Source organism: Malaclemys terrapin, chromosome 16 (genome assembly GCF_027887155.1).
Source record: "Malaclemys terrapin pileata isolate rMalTer1 chromosome 16, rMalTer1.hap1, whole genome shotgun sequence".
NCBI lineage: Eukaryota > Metazoa > Chordata > Testudines > Emydidae > Malaclemys > Malaclemys terrapin.
In genome coordinates, this window is record NC_071520.1 from 547,616 (window position 1) to 564,997 (window position 17,382).

Consider the following 17,382-nt stretch of genomic DNA (forward strand, 5'->3'; position numbering starts at 1 on the left):
CACGGCAAGCATGGAGCCCGCTCAGCTCAGCTGAGCTCACCGTCACCATATGTCCTCTGGGTGCCGGCAGACGTGGGACTGCATTGCTACACAGCAGCAGCTGCTAACTGCCTTTTGGCGGTAGACGGTGTAGCATGAGTGATAGCCGTGGGGCTGGCAGCCGTAGGGCTGCATTGCACCAGCCCCTTCCAGGCGATGGTATATTATGACTGGTACCCGTCATCGTCATACTGGTATGGCTGTCAATCATGGCCACCTGGGCAGACATGCTACTGTTTTGATGATGACGGTTACCAGTCATAATATACTATTTTCTGCCAATTGCCCAATATTGTCTGCTAAGCACCCAGAAGAGGCCGAGGGCGATGCTGGGTGCTGGCGGACGTGGGGTTGGCAGACGTGGGGCTGCATTGCTACACAGCAGCAGCCCCTTGCCTTTTGGCAGATGATGGTATATTATGATTGGTACCCATCGTCATCGTACTGGTATGGCTGTCACTCATGCTGCAGCATCGGCTGCCACCTTAAGATGTAAAAAATAGATTTGTTCTGTGTTCATTTGCTTCCCCTTCCTCCGTGAAATCAACGGCCTGCTAAGCCCAGGGTTTCCAGTTTAATCTTTGGGGGGACCATTCTGTGTGACAGTTGTTTGTGTTTCTCCCTGTTCCTGTACCTGTACGCCATGTCGTCACTCGGCCCTCCCTCCCTCCCTCCCGCCCTCCTTCTCCTGGTCCATCAGATACTACTTTCGCGCCTTTTTTCTGACCAGGCGCCATAGCTAGCACTGGGATCATGGAGCCCGCTCAGATCACCGCGGCAATTATGAGCACTATGAACACCACGCGCATTGTCCTGGAGTATATGCAGAGCCAGAACATGCCAAGGCGAAACCCGGACCAGGCGAGGAGGCGATTGCAGCGCGGCGACGAGAGTGATGAGGAAATTGACATGGACATAGACCTCTCACAAGGCACAGGCCCCAGCAATGTGGAAATCATGGTGTCACTGGGGCAGGTTGATACCGTGGAACGCCAATTCTGGGCCCGGGAAACAAGCACAGACTGGTGGGATCGCATCGTGCTGCAGGTATGGGACGATTCCCAGTGGCTGCGAAACTTTCGCATGCGTAAGGCCACTTTCATGGAACTTTGTGACTTGCTTTCCCCTGCCCTGAAACGCCAGGATACCAAGATGAGAGCAGCCCTCACAGTTGAGAAGCGAGTGGTGATAGCCCTGTGGAAGCTTGCAACGCCAGACAGCTACCGGTCAGTCGGGAATCAATTTGGAGTGGGCAAATCTACGGGGGGCTGCTGTGATCCAATTTGCCAGGGCAATGAAAGACCTGGTGATAGCAAGGGTAGTGACTCTGGGCAACGTGCAGTCAATAGTGGATGGTTTTGCTGAAATGGGATTCCCAAACTGTGGCGGGGCCATAGACGGAACCCATATCCCTATCTTGTCACCGGAGCACCAAGCCACCGACTACGTAAACCGCAAGGGGTACTTTTCAATGCTGCTGCAAGCCCTGGTGGATCACAAGGGACGTTTCACCAACATCAACGTGGGATGGCCGGGAAAGGTACATGATGCTCGCGTCTTCAGGAACTCTGCTCTGTTTCGAAAGCTGGAGGAAGAGACTTTCTTCCCGGACCAGAAAGTGACCATTGGGGATGTTGAAATACCTATCGTGATCCTTGGGGACCCAGCCTACCCCTTAATGCCATGGCTCATGAAGCCGTACACAGGCAGCCTGGACAGGAGTCAGGACCTGTTCAACTACAGGCTGAGCAAGTGCCGAATGGTGGTGGAATGTGCATTTGGACGTTTAAAAGCGTGCTGGCGCAGCTTACTGACTCGCTCAGACCTCAGCGAAAAGAATATCCCCATTGTTATTGCTGCTTGCTGTGCGCTCCACAATATCTGTGAGAGTAAGGGGGAGACCTTTATGGCGGGGTGGGAGGTTGAGGCAACACGCCTGGCCGCTGATTACGCGCAGCCAGACACCAGGGCGGTTAGAGGAGCACAGCAGGGCGCGGTGCGCATCAGAGAAGCTTTGAAAACGAGTTTTGTGACTGGCCAGGCTACTGTGTGAAACTTCTGTTTGTTTCTCCTTGATGAACCCTCCAACCCCCCCCCCACCCGGTTCACTCTACTTCCCTGTAAACCAACCACCCCACCCCATCCTCCCCTCCCCTCCCGCTTGCAGAGGCAATAAAGTCATTGTTTTTTCACATTCATGCATTCTTTATTAGTTCCTTACAGAGGTAGGGGGATAATTGCCAAGGTAGCCTGGGATGGGTGGGGGAGGAGGGATGGAAAAGGACACACTGCATTTTAAAACTTTAACTTTTATTGAAGGCCAGCCTTCTGATGCTTTGGCGATCATCTGGGGTGGAGTGACTGGGTGGACGGAGGCCCCCCCACCGTGTTCTTGGGCGTCTGGGTGAGGAGGCTATGGAACTTGGGGAGGAGGGCTGTTGGTTACACAGGGGCTGTAGCGGCGGTCTCTGCTCCTGCTGCCTTTCCTGCAACTCAACCATACGCTCGAGCATATCACTTTGATGCTCCAGCAGACGGAGCATTGCCTCTTGCCGTCTGTCTGCAAGCTGACGCCACCTATCGTCTTCAGCCCGCCACTTGCTCTGTTCTTCCCGCGATTCAGCCCGCCACCTCTCCTCTCGTTCATATTGGGCTTTTCTCATCTCCGACATTGACTGCCTCCACGCATTCTGCTGTGCTCTATCAGCCTGGGCGGACATCTGCAGCTCCGTGAACATCTCGTCCCTCGTCTTACGTTTTCTCTTTCTAATGTTCACGAGCCTCTGCGAAGGAGAAACATTTGCAGCTGGTGGAGGAGAAGGGAGAGGTGGTTAAAAAAGACACATTTTAGGGAACAATGGGTACACTCTTTCATTACAAGGTCGCATATTTCGGCTTGCAGGCAGACATCGTAGGCCACAGTGTTTTGGCTTTTTTAACCTTCTTAACATGCGGGAAAGGTTGCAAACAGCAGCGCATTTCCCATATCAAGGATGAATTGGGTTGTCCATTTAAAATGGGGTTTCAATGTAAAAGGAGGGGGCTGCGGTTTCCCGGTTAACATGCGGCACAAACACAAGTAAACCACCCCCCCCCCACACACACACACACGATTCTCTGGGATGATCACTTCACCCCTCCCCCCCACCGCGTGGTTAACAGCGGGGAACATTTCCGGTCAGAAGAGCAGGAACGGGCGCCTCTGAATGTCCCCCTTAATAAAATCACCCCATTTCAACCAGGAGAGCTTTCTGGAGATGTCCCTGGAGGATTTCCGCTCCATCCCCATACACGTTAACAGACTTGCTTGCTTTTTTTTTGTAATGTTTACAAATATTTACAAAGTTACACTCACCAGAGGTCTCCTGTGTGCCCTGAGGGTCTTGGGTGAGTTCGGGGGTTACTGGTTCCAGGTCCAGGGTCACAAACATATCCTGGCTGTTGGGGAAACCGGTTTCTCCGCTTCCTTGCTGCTGTGAGCTACCTACAGTACCTCCATCGTCATCTTCCTCGTTCCCCGAACCGTCTTCCCTGTGTGTTTCTCCAGTGAGAGAGTCATAGCACACGGTTGGGGTAGTGGTGGCTGCACCCCCTAGGATCGCATGCAGCTCCGCGTAGTAGCGGCAAGTTTGCGGCTCTGCCCCGGACCTTCCGTTTGCTTCTCTGGCTTTGTGGTAGGCTTGCCGTAGCTCCTTAATTTTCACGCGGCACTGCTGTGTGTCCCTGTTATGGCCTCGGTCCTTCATGGCCTTGGAGATCTTTTCTAATACTTTTCCATTTCTTTTACTGCTACGGAGTTCAGCTATCACTGCTTCATCTCCCCATATGGCGAGCAGATCTCGTGCCTCCCGTTCGGTCCATGCTGGAGCTCTTTTGCGATCCTGGGAGGACTCCATGACGGTTACCTGTGCTGATGAGCTCTGCGTGGTCACCTGTGCTCTCCACGCTGGGCAAACAGGAAATGAAATTCAAACCTTCGCGGGTCTTTTCCTGTCTACCTGGTCAGTGCATCTGAGTTGAGAGCGCTGTCCAGAGCGGTCACAATGAAGCACTGTGGGATAGCTCCCGGAGGCCAATAACATCGAATTCCGTCCACACTACCCCAATTCCGACCCGCAAAGGCCGGTTTTATCGCTAATCCCCTCGTCGGAGGTGGTGTAAAGAAACCGGTTTAAAGGGCCCTTTAAGTCGAAAGAAAGGGCCTCGTTGTGTGGACGTGTCCAGGCTTAATTCGGTTTAACGCTGCTAAAGTCGACCTAAACCCGTAGTGTAGACCAGGCCTTAGTCTCCCCCAGAAACTCCCCTTGCAAACTCCCACTGAAACTCCCCAGTTTACAACTCTGTTTGCTGGCTCCTGTTATAGTTACCTCTTGGACCAGATCCTGTGCTCCACTCAGGACTAAATTGAGAATTGCCTCTCTCCTTGTGGGTTCCTGTACAAGCTGCTCCAAGAAGCAGTCATTTAAAGTATCGAGAAATTTTGTCTCTGCATTTCGTCCTAAGGTGACATGTACCCAGTCAATATGGGGATAATTGAAATCCCCCACTATTATTGAGTTCTTTATTTTGATAGCCTCTCTAATCTCCCTTAGCATTTCATAGTCACTATCACTGTGCTGTCAGGTGGTCGATAATAGATCCCTATTGTTATATTCTTATTAAAGCATAGAATTACTATCCATAGAGATTCTATGGAACATGTGGATTCATTTAAGATTTTTACTTCATTTGATTCTGAATTTTCTTTCACATATAGTGTCCCTTTGAAAAACTGCCAACTCTCCTCAGTTGTTTTTCCCCTCAGTCTTGATTCCCATGGGACCTTACCTATCAGCTCTCTGAGCTTACCAAAATCTGCCTTCCTGAAATCCATTGTCTCTATTTTGCTGTTCTCCCTTCTACCCTTCCTTAGAATTGCAAACTCTATGATTTCATGATCACTTTCACCCAAGCTGCCTTCTACTTTCAAATTCTCAACCAGTTCCTCCCTATTTGTTAAAATCAAGTCTAGAACAGCTTCCCTCCTAGTAGTCTTTTCAACCTTCTGAAATAAAAAGTTGTCTGCAATGCAGTCCAAGAATTTGTTGTCTAGTCTGTGCCCCGCTGTGTTATTTTCCCAACATATATCCGGATAGTTGAAGTCCCCCATCACCACCAAATCTTGGGCTTTGGATGATTTTGTTAGTTGTTTAAAAAAAGTCTCATCCACCTCTTCCACCTGGTTAGGTGGCCTGTAGTAGACTCCTAGCATGACATCACCCTTGTTTTTTACCCCTTTTAGCCTAACCCAGAGACTCTCAACACTTCCATCTCCTATGTCCATCTCTATCTCAGTCCAAGTGTGTACATTTTTAATATATAAGGCAACACCTCCTCCCTTTTTCCCCTGTCTATCCTTCCTGAGCAAGCTGTACCCATCCACACCAACATTCCAATCATGTGTGTTATCCCACTTGTCACTGTTTATTTGTCTTCCCTTTTCTGATGTGTCAGATTGTTTCTTATGTGAATATTTCTCATCTGATCTGGCCCATACTTTATCCTCTTCCATCCTCTCCTCCTGACTAAAACCTAGAGACGTCTCTGTCTGATCCACGTGCTCCTCTGCAGCAATCAGCTTTCCCCCATCTCTTAGTTTTAAAACTGCTCTGCAACCTTTTTAATGTTAAGTGCCAGCAGTCTGGATCCACTTTGGTTTAGGGGGAGTCCATCCTTCCTGTATAGGCTCCCCCATCCCAAAAGTTTCCCCAGTTCCTAATAAATCTAAACCTCTCCTCCCTACACCATCGTCTCATCCACGCATTGGAATTCTGAAGCTCTGCCTGCCTATCTGCCCCTGCGCGGGGAACTGGAAGCATTTCTGAGAATGCCACCATAGAGGTCCTGGATTTCAGTCTCTTTCCTAGCAGTCTAAATTTGGCCTCCAGGACGTCTCTCCTACCCTTCCCTGTGTCATTGGTACCTACATGTACCACGACCACCGGCTCCTCCCCAGCACTACCCATAAGTCTATCTAGATGTCTCGAGAGATCCGCAACCTTCGTACCAGGCAGGCAAGTCACCATACGGTTCTCCCGGTCATCACAAACCCAGCTATCTACGTTTCTAATGATCGAATCTCCCACTACTAACACCTGCATTTTCCTAATGACTGGAGTTCCCTCCCCCAGAGAGGTAACCTCACTGTGAGAGGATACCCCAACATCATCTGGAAGGAGGGTCCCAACTATGGGAAGGTTTCCCTCTGCTCCCGTTGTCTACTCTCCTTCTCTGAGTCTTTCATCCTCCTTAACAGCGCAGGAGCTGTCTGACCGGAGGTGGGACAAATCTACAGTGTCCCAGAAAGCCTCATCAACATACGTCTCTGCCTCCCTTAGCTCCTCCAGTTCTGCCACCCTGGCCTCCAAAGTCTGTACGTGGTCTCTGAGGGCCAGGCGCTCCTTGCACCAAATGTACACATACGCCACCCGCCCACAGGGCAGGTAATCATACATGCTGCACTCAGTGCAATAAACAGGATAGCCCCCACTCTGCTGCTGGGCTTCTGCCTGCATACTCTCCTACAGCTGCCTAGGTTAAAGATAGGGTGTTTTTTAAAATCAAGAAGTTTTGATTATAGTTTAGTTTAAAGGTTTTAAAGAATGGCAAGTGTACCTCGCCCCCCTTCCCACTCCCCTTCCAAACTCCTTCTCAAAGCTCCCTGTTAGTAGCCCCTGGTCGCTGACTCACTGCTTTATAAAGCCCTGGCCTCCCTGATAGCCCCGCCCCCTGACTAAGGCTTCTAGAGTTCAAACCTTGTTTAGAAGCTTACAGCTTTCAATTGCCGGCTACAGCACACGGTCCTACAAACAAACAAACAAACGCAAGCTCAGCACACAGAAAGTAACCCCCCAAACACAAACACACACTACAGACAGCCACTTACCCCAAGGGTCCCGTATTTGCTCCTCCTTCACCTGGAGAACTCATCTCGAAACTCCTTGTTAGTGGCCCCTGTTCACAAAGCTGGGTATTCGCCATTGTCCCCAACTGCAAACATTTGTGCTGATCTTTATAACCCTGGGAGTGGGCCCAAGGAGTTCTCGTAGGCATGCACATGTAAACTGGGTTCTGTTTATGCATAGGAATGTTTTGTGGGATGTCACTTTGGTTTGTTTTTAATGAAAGCCAAGCTGCCAAAGCACAATTCTGTGGACTATTCAGCAACATGAAATCGCAGCATGCACAGTAAGGTTATGAATTTAGACACAAGTCAGGGCTTGAAAGAGTTAATGTTTGCAGCTCCATCGCCCAGCCGGAGCATGTCATGGGCCAGGTAAAACTGGATAAACAGGAACATGAGAAGGCTCTGTTGTCAAAGGATAATAGGAACAGAAAATGCACCATCCGCCCAATGTGGCCCAAGTGACATGACCCCAAGAACCGCAGCTTTAGTACATGGAAGGTTCAGCTTGTCCCTAGCCCGTATTTCGCCTTCCCCTGCTAGAAGACAGTGAAAGGCAGCCTGGGATTGCAGGCTGAGCCTTCCGGCTGCCATAGTACTGTGTGTATGGAGGGTCACCACCCCGCGCCCTCAGCTGGCCTGTGGGCCAGGGCTGTAAGCGCATCCCTGGGCCGGCTCTGGTGAGCAGGGCAGTGAGGAGCCCTGGCGTGGGCTGTGCCATAACCAGCTCTGTGCTGAGCGCAGGAGCCTTCAGGAACAGCACTTCCTGGGAAACAATCCCTCCAAAACCAGCCATTGGGAATTGCTGCCGCTTTGACTCTCCCTCAGTGGGGGACACAGCCCCCAGCCAGGCTTCTCCCCTGCAGTGTCTTCACCCAGAGACACTCCTTTTTGGTCCGTTCCCCCTCATCCCCTTGGTATCTCCCTCACTAAGGGACACTGCCCCCATGCTGCCCCTTCATTACCTCCCCTCCCTCAGCACACTCCCCCTGCCCGGCCCAGCTCGGTTTTCATTCCTTCGGAGCACCACGTAACAAGACTGGACAAAAATAGAGCTTTATTGAGGGCAAGGGGAGCCATTGCTTGAGTTTTGTGCTCCTGGCCCCGGCCAGGGCTCAGCCGTTGGCAGCGGCGCCCCAAGTGCAACACCACAACAGGCCTCTTCACCACAATGGTGCCAGACGTGACTGCTGCGGCGATGCTGGGTGACCAGAGTCCAGCTGGGCTGTGTTAAAGGCTGTGGAGAGAGTGTGTTCACGTGTGTGTGCGTATAACTGGGATCACATGTTTGCACACATGCACACACGCTCACACAGAGCACTGCAGTCTGTACAGTCCAAGGGTTGCACTTTGCCCCAGCACAGGACTCATTCTGGCTTCGCCTGGCCCTGGCCCAGAGCCAGCCTGGAGTCCCAGTAGCTGGCAATGAGGTCGCAGTTGTGGTACAGGAACATCCCCGAGAGGGTGAGGCCAATGCCCGCGTAGCTGAGCCCGCTCAAGTGGCTGCCGAAGAGGAGGTGCGACAGCACCAGGTTTCCCACCACATTGAAGTTGCCCAGGATGTGGATGGTGAGGGCGGAGGTCAGCGAGATGACGCAGAAGCTGGCCAGGTTGTAGAGGACGGAGCCCAGGCAGCTGAGCAGGACACAGGCCCAGAGAGCGCTGCCGTAGTGCAGCATGCCCTCCCAGGCTGCCCCCACCTCCAGCACCACAGCCGCTGTGAAGAGAATGCAGAAGCTGGGCAGGGACGTCAGGCAGAGCAAGGTGACCGAGTCCAGCCTCTTGTCCTGCAGCAGGGTACCTGGAAGCAAGACGGACAGGTCACACCTGGGCGGTGCATGCAGCAAGGGCAGGGAGGGTAGGGTTGCCAGGTATCCAGTTTTTGACAGGAATGCCTGGTCGAAAAGGGACCCTGGCAGCTCCACTCAGCACTGCCGACTGGGATGTTAAAAATCCGGTTGGCAGAGTGCTGCGGGTCTAAGGCAGGCTAGTCCCTACCTGTCTTGGCACCGCACTGTACCCCTAGGCGCCCTGAGCACCGGCTCTGCACTCCCATTGGCCAGGAACCATGGGCGAGATCAGCGCGTGGAGCCTCCTGGTCCCTCCGCCTAGGAGCTGGACCTGCTGGCTGCTTCCGGGGCACAATGCGGGGCAGGCAGCCTGCCTTAGCCCTGCTGCGCGGCTGACCGGGAGCCGCCCGAGGTAAGCCCATGCCCCAACCAGGAGCCCCAACCCCCTGCCCCCTGCCCCAGCCCTGAGCCTCCCCCAAACCTGGAGCCCCCTCCTGCACCCCAAGCCCCTTAGCCCCAGCCCCAAGCCCCTACCCCCTCCTGCACCGCAACCCCCTGCCTCAACCCACAGTCTGCTCTTGCAGTCTGAATCCCTTGGCTCCATACCCCATCCTGGAGCCCCCCTCCTGCACCTCAAACGTCTCATCCTCGGCCCCAGCCAGAGCACTCACCCCTCCCACACCCCAATTCCCTGCCCCAGCCCAGAGCCCCCTCCCGCACCCTGAACCCCTCATTTCTGGCCACACCCCGGAGCCCACCCCCCCCATTTGGAGCTCTCACCCCTTCCTGCACCCCAACCCCCTGCCCCAGCCCAGTGAAAGTGAGTTAGGGTGGGGGACAGCGAGCCACCAAGGGAGGGGGAATATAGTGAGTAGGGGCGGGGCCTTGGGGAAGGGGTGGGGCATGGGGCAGGGCTAGGGTGTTCGGTTTTGTGCTATTAGAAATTTGGCAACCGTAAGCGAGGGGGTCAGTGAGCAGGGACCCCACCGCCAGGGCAGAAGGAGCCTGGCAGAGGAGACTGCCCCAGGAGCAGGGAGCCCCTGGCCTTCAGGCCCATCCCAGTGGGGCGGTCAGACTAAAGAACACAAGCAATGGAGACTTGGTACCAGCTCAGATCTAGGTCAGGGCCTACATCCCTCCCTGCCCACAGCACCCAACAGACACTCCGCATGCGGTCAGGGCCGGTGCAAGGAAGTTTCGCACCCTAGGCGAAACTTCCACCTTGCGTCCCCTCCACCCCCCAGCCCTGCGGCAGCTCCCTGCCCTCCCCCGCCCTGAGGTGCCCCCCCCCCGCAGCAGCTCCCCCCCCCAGGGAGCCGTGCGGCAGCTCCCCACCCCAGCTCACCTCTGCCTCCTCCCCGAGCACGCAGTCCCTGCTCTAATTCTCCTCCCCTCCCAGGCTTGTGGCGCCAAACAGCTTATTGGTGCCGCAAGCCTGGGAGGCGGGAGAAGTGGAGCACCGACGGCGTGCTCAGGGAGGGGGCGTAGCAGAGGTGATCTGGGGTGGGGAGCCCTGCGGCAGCTCCCCCCCCCGCCCTGAGGCACCCCCACGGCAGCTCCCCACCCCCATGGCCCGGGGAGTCATGTGGCACCTCCCCACCCCAGCTCACCTCTGCTCCGCCTCCTTCCCGAGCACGCCGCCCCGCTCTAATTCTCCTCCCAGGCTTGCGGCACCAAGCAGCTGATTGGCGCCGCAAGCCTGGGAGGTGGGAGAAGTGGAGCGGCGACCACGCGCTCGGGGAGGAACGCTGTAAAAAAAAAAATTGGGGGCACCGCTTTTTGGTGCCTCCAAATCTTGGTGCCCTAGGCAACTGCCTAGTTCGCCTTAATAGTAGCACCGGCCCTGCATGCAGTCAGACCCACACCCCATACATCACACACACATTCATCTCTTAATGCATCACACAATCGACAACCCATGCATGACACTACCCATGCATTCCCACATCACACTACACACGCTCAGCTAGCTCCACCCATACATCCACTTGCACACACACATTCCTTTCAGCTCATGCTGCAATGTACATCAAACACATTGACAACACAATCACACACACTGGCCTCAGGCCCCTACATACATGCCTGCATGCACACATGCACAAAGGCACAAACATGCATGCATGCACACACACACAGAGCAGGCACAGCTGGATTACACACACACACACATTTTCAAGGGCTCAGGAACCACAAATGAGGTCAGATTTCCAAGCCTGATCAGTTCCCGGCAGCCCCGCTGGGGTCACTGCCAGATGGGCTGAAATTTTTGGAAACACAGCCCCATGCTGTCCAGCCACTACACATAACATTTCAACCCACTCACATCCCCTTGCTGAGTCAACACTCCAGCTGCCTCTGCCAATGGTGGTTAACCACAGCCTGTGGTATCCCTCTACTAGGGTTACCATACGTCCTCTTTTTCCCGGACATGTCCGGCTTTTCGGCAATCAAACCCCCGTCCGGGGGGAATTGCCAAAAAGCCGAACATGTCCGGGAAAATGCCGGCCAGGCACTTCCCCTCCCGCGGCGGCTCTGCTCCTCCCCTGACTCTTCGGCTCTGTTTAAGAGCCGAGCTGCCCGAGCGCTATGGGCTTCAGGCAGCCCCCTTGCCTCCGGACCCCAGCCGCCGGCCGGGCACTTCCCCTCCCAGGCTCCGGCGGCTGGGGTCCGGAGGCATGGGGGCTGCCCAAAGCCGGTAGCGCTGGGGCAGCTCGGCTCTTAAACAGAGCCGAAGAGTCAGGGGAGGAGCAGAGCCTCCAGCCGCGGCGGCTCTGCTCCTCCCCGACTCTGTTTAAGAGCCGAGTGCTACGGGCTTTGGGCAGCCCCCATACCTCCGGACCCTGCGCCGCCGGAGCCTGGGAGGGGAAGTGCCCGGCTGGGGGCACAGGGTCCGGAGGCAAGGGGGCTGCCCGAAGCCCAAGCACTACCGGCTTCACGGTTTGCCGGGCAGCCTCCAGACCCTGCGCCCCCGGCTGGGCGCTTCCCCTCCCGGGCTCCAGCTGCGCTTTGCCTTTCCGCATGGCTGGGAGTGGGAGGGAGGAGGGGGCGGAGTTGGGGCGGGGCTGGGGGTGGGGAAATGGGCGGGGCCAGGGCCCATGGAGGGTCCTCTTTTTTTATTTGTTAGATATGGTAACCCTACCCTCTACCCCGTCCCCAGCGCTGCCCTGGGGGGAGTTGTTCTGTCCTGTGGGGACCAGCCAGAGAAGAGGGGGCTGCAGCAAGAGAGACCTGGGTTCTCCTGCTCTCAGTCAGTGGTGAAGGGGGTTAAGGAGCATCAAAGGGAACATGGAAATGACAGTCAGTCCAGTCAGTCAGCCCTTCCATGCCTCTGCTGCCTGAGATAACAATGTAAATATAGAAACTGAATGGAGAGGGTGGGGAGGGGAGCAGAAGGTCTCCGGAGATTTCAGGGACTCTGGGAGGGGTGGCAGAGCCAGGGGGATTGGGAAGTCTCTGGGGGCATTGGGAGCCCCATGGGGGAATAGAAGATGTGGGCAATTGGGAGGTCTCTGGTGCAGAGGGGAAGTTCCTGGGGAGGGATCAAGGCGGCTCTTAGGGGAAGCCTTTGCCTGGGGGACGCAATCTCTCAGGGAGCGGGGAGGCTTTGACACAGAATGGGACATGGGGCTGCTCACTCTTCACTAGTCCCCCACCCCACCCTACCCCAGTTCCCCCAGGCGCTTTGAGTGAATATCCTGTAAAAGCCCTCCTGATTTTCCAACTATTTCCACAGAGCAGGATTCCAAAGCATTTGGCAGAATTCCCCCTGCTCCCCAGTGCCTGGAACAGTGCAGTTCGCCCTGTCCCACTGCGATGCGCCCTTGGCGGTGCTGGGTCCAGTGTCTGCTCCACGCTGACACAGCATGCTCAGTGCACAGGGCTGCAGTTAGTTCCCCCCCGAGGCGGGCGAGCGATGCAGCCGTAATCGCAGTCACTGCCCCAACCTGAAACAGACACTTGCTGCCGCTGGAGCCAGAGCCCTTCATGGGGCCCCGATTCTTCGCTGCTTTCCTTGGGGAGTTACCTGTGTCCTGAGCCCAGCTGTCCAGGCTGATTCCCCACTCTGGCACTTTGAGTGCAGAAGGTGGGGGCCTGCAAGGATTCTAAAAGTTAATACTGGCCACTCCCGGATAGTATTAAACTTCCAAGGTTACAGCTTTTCTCTGACCTTGGATGGGTCACCACTCCCTCATTTGAGAACCAGGAAGGAGCACTCGGGAATTCCTTCCTGTGGGGTACCCTCAAGCGCTTTCACCCTCCCCCTCCAGGGAAGAGCCGAGAAAGAAAACCACCAGCTAATTAAACAACATATGCACAAACCTCTTAGGACACAAAAAAAAAAAAAAAAAAAAAAACCACCACCAACAAAACAAAAAAACAATCCTGTTCTTGAAAAGGGTAAATTTTATTAAAAACAAAAAGAAAGAAAATACACCTGGAACTTAGGCTTTTGCTAGATTTTAAAAACCCACTTACAAAAATTAAACCTCAAGAATAAACTTCTTGAGGTCCAGCTTAATGGTTACAAGCAAAACAAAGCATTTGGGGGTTAGCACAGAGGAGTCCATAAGCCAATAAGAAATAAAAGAAATAACCCTAATCGTGTCTTTCTAGACATTCCCATGTCTACTTACATATCTGGGAGTTCCAAATAAGTAGTCTCTAGGTATGATCTGATGGTTTTTCATACCTGGCTTAAAGCTTCCTACAGCATAGTTCAGCCCCGTTCCTGCTCATCGTCTCTTCTCTCCAGAGACAACAACAACAGACAAAAGGGAAGTTTTTTTCCCAATTTTAAAAAGTTCTAGCCCTCCCATTGGCTCTTTTGGTCAGGTGCCCACTCCCGTCTTTTTACCAATGGGCTTTTTTTTTAACCCTTTACAGGTAAAGCAAGTAGAGATCAGCTACTAACAGGGATTTTATAGCTAACTGGCTGGCTGGGTGTCCATAAAAGGGTGCTACCCCCCCCCCTTCATTTATCACACCAGTGAATCGGGTAAGGAGAATGGTGGGAACAAAGGAGAAAATGGGAGGAGAAGCAACAGTGAGCAGAAGAGAGAGGAGAGAAGGGGGCACCCTTAAAGTGGGCACTGTCCTGGAGGCAGGCCCAGGATAGAACATACACAATCCCCGGCAAGTAACAGAATCTGGGACCTTTTCCCCCATCGTCTCAGTAACTGTGACAATCTCCCTTGTCCCACAGCCAAAATCAAGGGATGGTGGTTGGCAAATTGCCAGCTCCCCCCTTGCAAACCAGCCAGGGTGTGGGGTTCATTGACTAAAACCACTAAGGCCACATTGCTTAATATTTGGGGTGTGAGCTCTCACTCTGATTGCAAATCCTTTGGGGGCAGGGCCTGTCTCTGTGTTGTGTCTGTACAGCATCTGGCACACTGGGGCCCTGGGCCATGACTGGGGCGCTACGCGCAAGGTAATACAAATAATGAATGATAACTGGGGAGCAGCTCACTAGCCGGGGGGTTGGTTGGGGTGCTAGGAGCTTTTGGCAGCTCTGATTTTCTCTCTGGAGTTAGAGCTGCAAAAGAGGGTCCACCCAGGATCCCACCCTGCAATCCACTCAAGCAGCAGGGCTTCCCTTTGGGGACTCGGGGAGCAGGATGTAACCCCGTAGCTCAGGGCCACGCTCTAACCACTAGGCAGCACGCCAGGACATGTCTGGGCCCGTGTGTGACTGAACTGTTGTCCTGAAGGGCAGGCTGGGGCTGGAGCCGAGATGGAAACGTTCCCTTTGGAACTGAAGGACAAACAGTGGCATCTGCCCACTGCTTGCTGCCAAGGACATTTCGGCCCAAGAGGCCCCGGGGAGGATGGTGCATGACAGGCTGTTTGTGCTCTCACACTGCCTCTTGGGGCAGCAGGGCCAGCAGTGTCCCTTCAAGGATAGTGGGAAGGAAAGGCCTGTCTCAGGCGATCAGCATTGGGCTGCAGAGTCCTTCGCTGCAAGTCACAAGCTCAATCCCAGCCCTGACTGGCAGATGTCCCGATTTTATAGGAACAGTCCCGATATTTGGGGCTTTTTTTTATATGGGCTCCTATTACCCCCCACCCCCGGTCCCGATTTTTCACACTTGCTATCTGGTCACCCCACTGTCTGCCTGCTGTTGGATGAGGAGAGTTTGTGGGGGGGCTCATGGCAGCCCCTGGTGGAGAAGGGTCCATCATGCAGTCAGGCCCTTTGTTGTCCAAGAAGCTGAGGACTGAGTGGGGTGAGGAGATTCCCCCAGTTGTGGGGGGCATGTTGGAGCGGGCAGTGGTGGGTGGGGAGCTAGGCACTGCAGCACTGCAGTACACACTATGTGGGATTTCAGTCTCCCGCACTAAATCCCCTTTTACACTAACTAGCGCCCAAAGAGACCTCTGCGGCAGCCAGGAGAAGGGTAAGGCCGTGCTCAATATTATTCATATTACCGTAGCGCCCAGGAACTGTACATTGTTGATTGTGCATTATTATGGTAGTGCCCAGGAGCCCCTGGCATGGCCTGGCACTCCACTGTGCTAGGCACTGTACATTGTTGATTAGGTGTATTACGTTAGTGCCCAGGAGCACTCATTGCGCCAGGTGCTGCACAGACACAGACCAGAAAGATGGTCCCATTAGCATCATTAATGCCATTTCAATAGCACTTTTCCTCCAGGAGGATCCCAGAGTTGCTTACAGATGCTGATAAGACACCAGCTCTAGAGAGGGGTAGCTTCCTCCATCAAAGTACAGCCACCTCTGGGCTAGAGCACAGCCACTGCCAGCAGCACTACATAGCCTTCTAGGACAGGAAGTGCTCCATTTGGCTGAATTTAGGTGACTGGAGGTAATTCCTAGAGCTGGAATTTGGCCAGGATGCTGGGGCTTGAAGATCCCCCAGCCAGAGTACAATGACCAGAGGAGGTGGAACCCTGGCCCCAGGATGACTAGGAGGAAGGGGGTGAGATTAGGGTGGGTATGGGGTCACTTACTTTGCTGTAAGGACTTTAATCCGCGGAGGAAGGTAGCAGCGAAGAGGAAGCAGCAGCCGGCCTGGTCGAAGTGCACCTCCCCGATGATGCTGAAGGAGGCGCCCAAGCAGATGGGCCCCATGGCAGCGTACTGCAGCAGGTGGTGGCGCTGACCCAGCAGCACCTTGGATAGGATCAGGGTGAAGAGGGGCGTGGTGGTGTACACCATCTGGGCAAAGTCCAGCTGCACGTAGTTGAGGCCCAGGTTTCCGAAGGCTACGCTGGTGCAGAAGGTCAAGCTCAGAAGATAGACTCTGGCCTTAGTTCTGGCGCCCAGTGCCGTGCCCCCGTCCCCATGTGCCCGCAGCTTGGCCAGCGGGTAGCCCACCAGCATGGCCGTGAGCATGTGCAAGGATGACAGCAGCACGGGATACCGGAAGTTGTGGATGGTGAAGATCCACTTGTTGAGGCTGGACATGGTGGTGCCAGTGGCCAGCCAGACAAACACGGTGAGCAGGAGGGGCAGAGCATGCACGGGCGGCCCAGGGTCCGGCTTCCAGGGGCGACGCGCCCAGCCTCCATCGGCAGAGGTCATCCCTGCTTCATCTCTGTGGCAGGAGGACAGACACATTTTGGAGGGCGGCTCAGCTCCTGGCCCAGCACGAGGAGAGGCTGGTCCCTTCCCAACCAGCCTGGGGGCTTGATGCTGGGGGTGCAGAGAAGAGATGCAAGCTTCTTGGGGTTCTACCCCAGTGCCCATGGGTGCGACAAGGTCTTGCCCTTCAGCACTCTCCCACTGCACAGCCCATGCTGCTCTCCCAAATGCCCCAGCTGGCTGCAGTGAGTGGTGGTTTTGTAGCTTCTCCTCTTGTTTCCTGCCTTAGGGTACCAGACCAGTCACTCCTGGGGACTCATCAGTGTGTCCAGCTCTGCAGCCTGAGCATCCCAACGCTGCTTGTAGGATTCCCCTGGTAGCAGAGCTGGGGTTGGAAGATCGCAGGGAGGCAGAGCTGGGAAAAGCCTGATTACTGCCGGAGACAAGCTGCAATGGCAGATCGAGACTCCATGGTCACGCCCGGCTGCGAGCCATCATCCCTGCCCTGGAGCTGGTTAAGCGAGTGGAGATGCTGCAAGCCCTCTGCAGCAGGAAGCGCCTGCTCTCGCTCTCGCCTGCCAGGCTGCAGCTGTGAGGTGCCAAGGCCATGTGCAAACCGATCCCAGCCGGCGCCCAGGAGCAAGCAGAAAGTTGGGGGGGGGGGGTGTTGTGTGCAAGGCTCCTCCCCACCAGGGCCGCGGGGGGGGGTTGCAAAAACAACAGTCGTCTGTGCGCACACACGAGTCGGTAAGGTGAACACGGCCAGACAGCTGGGGCCCTGCCCAGGCCTGCTCAGAGCCAGTCGCCAGCTGCTTCCCACCGCCACAGGGAGGGGGACGAGGGGGGTGCAGATCGTAACCAAAAAAAACAACAACGTCCTAAACATCAATGGTCTCCATGGAAACGCAGGAGCTGTTGTGAGGCTGCGTCAGGGTCCCAGGCTGAGTCACTGCAGGAAACTGACTCACTGCACTGGGAGGAGAACCCTGGCTGGCAGCATGGGGGATCCTTAGTCTGAATGCTGGGCCTGGAGCCATGGGGCCAGGAGGGGACTCTGCATA

General features: G+C 54.9%; 1 protein-coding gene across 1 annotated transcript; it reads right to left on the bottom strand.

Moving 5' to 3' along the window:
• Nucleotides 1–8,017: 8,017 nt before the first annotated feature.
• SLC35E4 (solute carrier family 35 member E4) lies at nucleotides 8,018–16,950 on the bottom strand. The gene is made up of 2 exons (XM_054006558.1): nucleotides 15,748–16,950; nucleotides 8,018–8,783 (listed from the first exon to the last, which is right to left on the bottom strand). Exons 1-2 carry the CDS (start codon nucleotides 16,484–16,486, stop codon nucleotides 8,350–8,352), a joined length of 1,173 nt encoding a protein of 390 aa, XP_053862533.1. The 5' UTR covers nucleotides 16,487–16,950; the 3' UTR covers nucleotides 8,018–8,349.
• Nucleotides 16,951–17,382: the final 432 nt, after the last annotated feature.

Bases quoted from the DNA above. Each gene is read 5' to 3' on its own strand.
- SLC35E4 (XM_054006558.1), bottom strand. From the start codon at position 16,486: ATGGGCACTGGGGTAGAACCCCAAGAAGCTTGCATCTCTTCTCTGCAC. The intron at 8,784-15,747 runs GTAAGTGACCCC...TCTTGCTTCCAG, and splicing joins ATTAAAGTCCTTACAGCAAA to GTACCCTGCTGCAGGACAAG.